The sequence below is a fragment of the Primulina tabacum genome, chromosome 8 (genome assembly GCF_025594145.1).
Source record: "Primulina tabacum isolate GXHZ01 chromosome 8, ASM2559414v2, whole genome shotgun sequence".
Lineage (NCBI taxonomy): Eukaryota > Viridiplantae > Streptophyta > Magnoliopsida > Lamiales > Gesneriaceae > Primulina > Primulina tabacum.
This window is the reverse complement of record NC_134557.1, coordinates 34,156,486-34,165,488: the sequence shown is the minus strand read 5'-3', so window position 1 is coordinate 34,165,488 and position 9,003 is coordinate 34,156,486. Positions and strand designations below refer to the sequence as shown.

The window sequence follows — 9,003 nt, the reverse complement described above, 5'->3', positions numbered from 1 at the left end:
AGTGAAATCGATTAAGTGTCACAAATTTTTTCGTCCGATTCAAAACCTTCAAAATCAGTTCCGAGATCTCCTGATAGTTTTATGTTAAAAATATTATTATTCTTGTAAGGAATAATGGGTTTTAATGCTTGTCGATTTTATATAAAATATTATATATATATATTGGATTTTTATATTTTGTGGCAATTTGCTCATATATATTATATCTATATTTCTTTGTTAAGTTTGAAACACTTAGAGTAACTAATTTTGGTGTCATGTCTGTTTTAATAATTATATATATTAATAAAATGTTAAAACTTTAATGAAAGTTTTATCTGCTTTAGTGGATAAAGTCATTGTTTTTTTGATTTTAGGTTATATGTTCAATTCTCATTGAGGTTATTTTTTATTTTTTTATTTTATAATTTATATATCAAAATTACAGCGTAATCCCTCACTATTTTTTATAATTATATTTTGATCCTCATTTAAATATAAATCAAATTAATTATAAAAATATTATACAAGCATCGGTGCATTACTATATATATAAATGTGTATGTATTTTATTTGTAATTACTAATTTGCTCATAATTTACGCGGTGAAAATGAAAAATTGCAGATGTTTTCATCGTTATCAACATCGTTGGTGATGAAACTTATTAGGAGAATTCCAATAATTCGTAGAAATTTGAGGCCGCAATTATTGTCCTAAACCCGTCAATTCTTCGCTTTCTACTTTCAGATCTGTGAACAATCGCATCTTCTTCTCCAACGATTGCCAAGTTTATTTTTTTGCAATTGGGTTTTCATCACCGATAAGGTTAGTCAAACAATTTCTTTTTTTGATGCATGTGCTTTGTTTTCAACTCTGGGATTGTGACTGTGATTCAATTGCTCGTTTCTCATGGCTTTGGCTGTTGATATACCCTTCTAATGGTTTTAGGCTTTTCGCGAGTTTTTTTTTTTTTTAGGAATTTGGGGAAATTTGTCCGCTTTGATTGTGGTAAAGGTGGTTGGAACCCACTGAATAGGCCGAGAACTGAGTTGTTGCTCCAGAACCTTGAGGTCTGGCCCGAGTTCAATACATTTGTTTAGTTGAATTGAATAGCTCTCACATTGTTTCTGACCATTGATAATGCAGCTGTATTTTCTTAGGGTTTTGGAGAAGGACATACTTTACTGCGTTATCCGTGATTGGAAGTTGAAATGGGGCCAATATACTACATATTGATAGCATTACCTTGCACGATTGGGGCGATGGCGTTGGCTATTTACCACATATACAAACATCTGTTGAACTACACGGAGTCCATATATCAAAGATACATTGTCCGGATTATTTTTATGGTTCCTGTGAGTATTTTAATGCTGCGTGTTGGAAAACTTATTTTTCCCCTGTTCGAATAGTGTGGGCTTGTAATTTGGGATTGGGGTCACAAATTGCAAGTACCAATTGATGATACCTGAAATATGCCATGGTATTGATATTACCTTGTATTCATGGTTTATGGCTTGGATGGAGTATCAAAGCATCCTATTTCTAGCTCCGCCGTTGTTTACTTTGAGATCAATTTTGAGAAAAAAGATAGTTCAAGCTACCCGGTTAATGATGAAAAAGCCTCATAAATACTGAAGATTATTGTCTCTTTTAGCCGTTCATTATTTAATATCACTCTATGCAACGTATTGAAAGAAAAATTAAGGTAATGATGAATTGTTTCCGCAAATAATTCCTTGAAGAAAAGGATGGAAGAAACCTTGGTAGATGGTAACATCAAGTTTTCGTGGAAAGATAGTGAGGTCTTTGATCTATCTAGCACCAACGTTCTAAAATTCGTTAGGTGCTAGTTGGACGCTAGACCAACGCCCAGAGCCTTAGCTGCCTAGGCGGGGACTAGTTAGGCACCGTTAAGCGGATTCCACGGTATCAAGAGACTTGTTATGGTTCTTAGAATAAATTTCAGCCCAAACTTTGTTAAAATCTAATTGACACATGGTTCATTCCTCCTACTTCTTCTACTTAAGGTGCTTCTTTTGCTTAAGGCTAGTCAGGATACTAAGCAATGCAAGAAAAATTCAAATAAAGAAAAAATTACTTTTAGGGCTTTTTTCGATTTTCTTATGTATGCAGAAGTAAGCAGAAAAAGAAGACGAGAGTGATGTGTTAGGACAAGCACAAGCCAACAAATCGCGGTTTTAATTGGGCATTCAATCCCAAAAAATTAAAAATAGAAATTTATAATTCTTTTTTATGTCGTGTTTTGGTTTAATTGGGTTTTCGAAAATTAAAAGCCCAAAAAAATTCCAAAAAACTCTTAAGCGGCTGGGACCGCCTACACCCACCTAGTCTCACGTAGGTTGTCCGCCTAGCGCCTTTTCGGTGCTAGCACTGAAATTGGCACGAGGTATTGACAAAAATGCACAGGAATTCTAACTTTTCAATAGAGCAGAGAATGTGATATTAACCTTCTCCAATCATGTGATTTGCCCCCTGTCATAGCTGAGTACTGTACGAATTTGAAAGACTATGAAGTCCAAAACTCTACTTTCTGCCTCATTCAAGGTGTGATTCAGAGTTTTTCAGATTTTGGTTTTTATCAACCCTATTAAAGTTTTTCAGCATTTCTTTAAAATGTTTATAAAAACACACCATGCGAACTATGCTTAACAACTTTTCCAGTACATGGTTTACTTATATGTGGTACATAACCATTATTTTTGGTATAATTAATATTATTTTATCTTCTCCACTTGCATCGTAAATCGTGATGAAGTAATTGTCACATGTGGAGTTTTTACCCCTTGATCATAAATTTTTAATGCTAAATAGCTTTATAACTCGAAAGTAGATTGTATATTTTGGCTTAATCTTCATGTAAATTTGGTGCTAATATCTTGTGTGCAACTAGCTTTTCCTCCATGTTTAGTTTATGTTCCCGCTTTGCACATTCAATGGCATTGGCCAATGTTTTTGTAGATGAATGCTCCATATTTTGTTTACATTACCAAAATCTGCTTGCCTGTAAAGTGCGCTCTTGCCATCTTGTAATTCTCACAGGTGTATGCATTGATGTCCTTCTTGTCCCTTGTTCTAAACAACAGCTCAATTTACTTCGATTCCATTAGAGAAATGTAAGTATACAAACATATTTTTCTTTAACTCTTCATATTCAAAATGTTTATTAAAACTACTCGACGCTGCTACTGTCTTTCAATATATATGAATTACAGCTATTTTATGCTTCTTTTCTTAGACATTGGTATGAAAAAAGTGTCTTCATATAGGCATCTGACAGCGACCTGAGTTTCTAAAACCTAATGTTTATTATTCTTTCATGCTTCATTGCTATCTCTTCTTCCAGTCATCAATTATCATTGTTGGTTGTTATATTTTAGATGACAGGGCTTATTTTTTGCTTCATAATATAATTAGTTTTGATTTCTCATTTATGCAGTTATGAAGCTTGGGTCATTTATAATTTCCTATCCCTGTGCTTAGCGTGGGTAGGAGGTCCAGGAGCTGTTGTGCTGAGCCTGACTGGAAAAATATTGAAGCCAAATTGGTGCTTAATGACATGTTGCTTCCCTCCAATTCCATTGGATGGGTATGTTTTCTTTTGCCTAGATGGTAAAATATGATACAGAAATTGTCTCATATTTTTACGGTCCATAACTAAATCTTGAGGTTCACCTGACAACTTCTATCTTCCACATTTTGTCGAAGCTAGGTTCAACTTTCATTTTAAATGCTCTTGGAATAAGTGATATAAGTAATTATTTTGAGTGGGTGATAGAGCCAGGTGCTGATGCTTATGTTGATATTTGATTCTTCCCTTCACTGTTTTGGAGGATCTATGTTCACATCTGGAATTTGTTTTGATTTAATCGGCATTTGATGTTCAAAGAGGTCTTTAACTGGTTGGTTTGTTGTGGTTCATATATTCTGCTGTTCTATATCGTCTGGATTGGGTTATTGGTCGTTCCATGATATTTTCCCACTTGTCCTTGTATAGGCATCCCGGTCTTTGTTACTCTTTTCTATTGCTGCTTTCAGTTCGAATTTCTCCTTGTGTCTTGTGGTCCTCACTAGAATATAAAAGCTGATTTTCAACTTCAAAAGCTTTCACATTATCGGCTGTAGTACTTGGTTAATTGCAGTCTTTGAAGCTTAACTTGAAATTGATGTTCCTGATGTTCTCGAGAACATTATATATCCCTTCGATTTTTTTCTGAAACTGTTGGACAATTGTGGATAATTTGGCATCTAAAAATTTATTAATAAGTCCGTCCGTAACTTTTTTATCTGTCTAATTTAAAACCTTCATTGTGCATTTGGAAAAGTATACGTACCTGAAGTATGTGATGTCGCACCTTCAGTTTTGGTTAACCCTTGGTTATTGATTTAATGCAGGCGGTTTATACGAAGATGTAAACAAGGTTGTCTGCAGTTTGTGATCCTCAAGCCCATTCTAGTCATAGTTACTTTGATACTTTATGCAAAAGGGAATTATGAAGATGGAAACTTTAACCCGGGGCAATCCTACCTCTACCTCACTATCATCTACACCATCTCGTACTCCGTGGCACTTTATGCCTTGGCTGTGTTTTATGTGGCTTGCAGAGATTTACTACAGCCATTTAATCCTGTTCCCAAGTTCATCATAATAAAATCGGTTGTTTTTCTTACGTACTGGCAGGTTTGTTCCTAGCAAATATTAAATTGATAGCTCTCTGTGTGTGTTGAATTGCTGGAGTCACGGAGTCTCATTTTTCTTTCCATTGCCAACTGTTATTCTTAATTTTCTGTGGTCATCTTGTTATTAGGGTCTATTCAAGTCACCTCCACTGCAATCACTGTTAAACTTTTTTTCATGTTTTGCTTAGTGTAATTTTTGTTCTTTGATATGAAATGTGCCTTCCACAGCTAACAACCTTTTTCCAGATGATATATCGGCACCTTTTGACTTAGAAGTATTTTCACGTTTTTTATTGTTGCTATATGTTACTAGTATCTTTTAAAAATCCAGCACCTCTTCCGTACCTCTCGCAAGGGAGATGTCAATTTGCCCAAGAGGGTGTTGGCTACCGGTATCCGGTTTCTTCTCTTGATACAAATGCTATATCAGCTGTTGAGGATTATCCTCATAGCATATATTTATTAGGACTCAGACTGCGTGTACATCACGTCTGCTGTTTGGACCACTTCCTCGTCATATTTTGAGGGTTAGACTGCATGCACACCATGTCTGCTGTTTGGACCACTCCTAGTTTAATTGTAGTTCACCTTCTTTCTCCTGCATAATGTGCAAATGTTCAAGCTTGTATAAAGGTTGTTTCCATTATTTGATAACCGTGTTCAGAACATAGAAAAACAACCATAGCCAGAATGCTGATGTGAAATATCTTAGGGCCATAATAATGAATGAAGTAATGAATGAAGTGAATGTTCTACAGATTGAATCCATTGCAAAATAATCGTGTCTGGCACATGCCCGTTAGATCTCCATCTCTTCATGCAATCTACTCCTTTTATCTTGTTATGAGTTTCTCATGATACATAATTTCTCCAGAGCATGGTGAATAAATTCCCTGCGACTCTGCAACTATCCCTATTACAAATATCCATTGCTATTATGAAATCACTTTTCATGGTTGCCAAGATTGATGACCGTTTATTATCTGAAAGTTTCAGATTTTTTGTTAGCCATTTATTTTCTGTGTAATGCATTATTAGATGGCACATTGCATTTGTTGCTATTTGGACAGCTGGCTGTTTGTTTTTCGCTGCTGTTATGGTTCTGTCATCTTAAGAAACTTACAAAAAGCACGGCTCTTGTTAGGCTTATGTGAAATTTGTGTAGGCCTCATGTTTGATGGTTATGTGCTGAGGATTGCAATTTTCAGTTCTGCCATTTTCTTTTCCAGGGTGTATTGGTTTTTCTGGCTGCAAAATCTGGACTTATAAATGATACAGAGGAAGCGGCAGAATTCCAAAATTTCATAATTTGTGTTGAGATGCTTATTGCAGCCATCGGTCATCTTTATGCTTTTCCATACAAGGAGTATGCGGGTGCAAATGTTGGTTCTAATCTCGGTTTTACTGAAAGCCTTGCCCACGCTTTGAAGTTAAACGACTTTTACCATGATACTGTCCACCAGGTGAACTTTTCAGTACAAATCACACAAATGCTTCTTTGGAATTGAATAAATATTTCTTATTAGGTCCTCGTTATTTTTATTTTTGTATTTGGTAACAGTTCGCACCAACCTATCATGATTATGTCCTATACAACCATAGCGAGGGTGAGGATGGGTCAAGAAAGTATCGGGCTCGTACCTTTGTCCCAACAGGCCCAGAAATGGACGCAGCAAGGAATAGCAAGCAAATGTTCGGGAACAAGTTAGAAGACATACAGTTATCTAGCCTATCATCTTCAGGTAGCACCTCTCCCCAAAGTTCTGATACAGCAATTGATGCTTTGAAATTGGAGGCAGTTAATTCGTCATTGAGCATGGACGCATCAAATACTGCCTCTGCTACTTACGACCTTACCCTTGTAGACATTGAAATGTCTAGTTACCCAGCAACAGTACCTGCTGCTAACAATGATACAAGATGACAAGTATGAAGTTGAGAAACTGGATTTTCATGCCATTCTTTTTCGGGGGATGATATATTGTTTGTCACACTATTGTTTGAGTTGTTAACACACTAGATGTGTACGTGTGCATGTTCGACAATTCTTTTGGGAATCAAGTATCGGTTAGGAATCATACCGGTCGATGCCATTTGTGTTGTAGATGAAAATACTGTTTGTCAGTGTCTCTGTATCCAAGCTGGGTGGTTCGTTCATGTACATACGTGAAAATTGAAACGAAATTCAAGGATTTGAATCATTTTACAGTTGAACAAGCCTGTCTTTTATTCTTCTATCTGATGGAAATTCATCTTCTATTTCATTTTTTTTTATCAATAGGAAAGAATGAGCACTCTTTGAAGTTGGAATCCTTGTTGATAGCTCTCGAACACCAAGGGAGAGTGTAATCTAATTTATTTTTAGAATATATGACTAAAACATCCGAATTTAAAAAAGAAAAGCTAAAAACTAGTAAAATATTTTAAAATAATTGTTAATATCAACTTATTATATTGTTTCCTTGTATTAATATCTATCCCACCACGTCATAAAATAATCCCAATTGGGATGAAGAATCAAACAAGAAACTAGTGAAACATACATGCAAAATGACGCGACTCATGAACGTGAAATAGTCCAGTCTGGTCACTTTATGTTCAAATTAATTTTGAGTAGTCTCTTGGTCTCACAAATCTTTATCTGTGAAACAAGTCAACCCTATCGATATTCACAATAAAAAATAATAATCTTAGCATAAAAAGTAATACTTCTTCATGGATGACCCAAATAAGAGATCCGTCTCACAAAATTGACCCGTGAGACCGTCTCACATATGTTTTTGTCATTAATTTTTATCCATAATAATTATTGAAAAGCAATAAATACCCTTTCTTCGGAAGCAATACATCGTCGTAGTCGTAGTGCTGTAAAATTTAAAATATTTGAGTTATATTTTTATCATCAATTATAACTTTTAGTACAACAACAAACACTCGTTTCTATAATTAATAGTATAATTACAATCGAATGTTCGATTGTCATGAATTTGAAAAATTGAAATCAACGGAATATAGATTATACTGTTGAGAAATAATAATCGTGAGAACGAAATGAGACTATTAAGTTATTTGATTTATACATATATAACTTTCGGTAGAATAACATACGTGCTTGATCTACTTACAATAATACATGCATTTAATATAATTATTAAATTATATATGCAAGTCAAATTGACTATAGCAATATGTGCCAAACTATTTGAAATATTTTATAGATGAGGAAAATTATTTACACTTGAAAATTAATTCTATATTCTGTCATATATAACAATTATATTTATATATATATATAGTTTTTTATTATTACTTTTAAAAATAAAAGTAATAATAAAATTGAAACGAACTATTTTACGAATGTAATAATTTCATGATAATGGAATATGAAAATTAAATCGAAAAGTGGGAGTGCTTGTAGAGTGGCTTAAAAAACATTTACATATTAATCGAACTGGGGGAGTGCTAGTGAAATGGCCTCATTTTTTTTATTAAATTTATTTTTTAAATCTATAATAAAATATCTTTCCTGTCAAATATTAAATTTGAGCTTTTACTATAATTTATTTTTAAGCAAAATAAGGATATCATGAGAATTTTTTTGGCATGTTTTAAAATCCAAAGATAGTAATTACAGCGATATCCCATTTCATAGTATAATTAATAAAGATGATCATATAATAATATTTAAAAAAATTGTGTTAATAATATTTATATGGAAAAATTAGGGGTGCAGATTCTATCAACTACAAATTAAATAGAAGTATTTAAAGATTCAATTAACTAAATTTATTTTCAAAGAAATTAAGCCAATTAATTTTCACCAATGTCAATTTTAAAGACCAATTTACACAAAACAAATAAACCACACCATTATAACTAAAATAACAAATTATATACATAACAAACAATTATTTCCTCTTACAATGAAATTATTCTTTCAAATTTTATTTTAGGATGAATCTCAGATATAAATTGATAGTCATATACCAATTTACTAGAACAATAAAACAACTACTATGCCAACAAAGAAAAGAAAAAATTATATAAAAAAATTGTCATGTAAATTGTCATATTTTGAGTTTTTGCATTTTAATTGGTTAAGATTTGATCTCAATATAATATTTTTTTTTTACTTTAAATTCTTTTCCATTGAATACTCATGTAACAAGAGAAATTGCTAATGTCACTACAAATATTTCTAACACGATATCAAATGATAATGATATGCCTGATATCACGTTAACATTCTGATGAAAATTTGCATTGCAATACGATTCTTCCCGCATATTTGTCTCTTTACAAAATATAAGACCAAAACCAGA

The 9,003-nt window shown here is 33.3% G+C and overlaps 1 protein-coding gene across 6 annotated transcripts; it reads left to right on the top strand.

Annotated features, from left to right (window-relative positions):
- The first annotated feature begins 573 nt into the window (after positions 1–573).
- Positions 574–6,940, top strand: LOC142553936 (uncharacterized). Of its 6 annotated transcripts, none has more exons than XM_075664499.1 (8): positions 574–805; positions 957–1,050; positions 1,141–1,338; positions 3,044–3,117; positions 3,441–3,590; positions 4,397–4,682; positions 5,911–6,144; positions 6,243–6,940. In XM_075664499.1, exons 3-8 carry the CDS (start codon positions 1,192–1,194, stop codon positions 6,603–6,605), a joined length of 1,254 nt encoding a protein of 417 aa, XP_075520614.1. In that variant the 5' UTR covers positions 574–805; positions 957–1,050; positions 1,141–1,191; the 3' UTR covers positions 6,606–6,940. The 6 variants fall into 6 exon arrangements, with proteins under 6 accessions (XP_075520614.1, XP_075520611.1, XP_075520615.1 ...); XM_075664496.1 differs by having other exon boundaries at positions 1,127–1,338; XM_075664500.1 differs by having other exon boundaries at positions 575–805; positions 929–1,050.
- Positions 6,941–9,003: the final 2,063 nt, after the last annotated feature.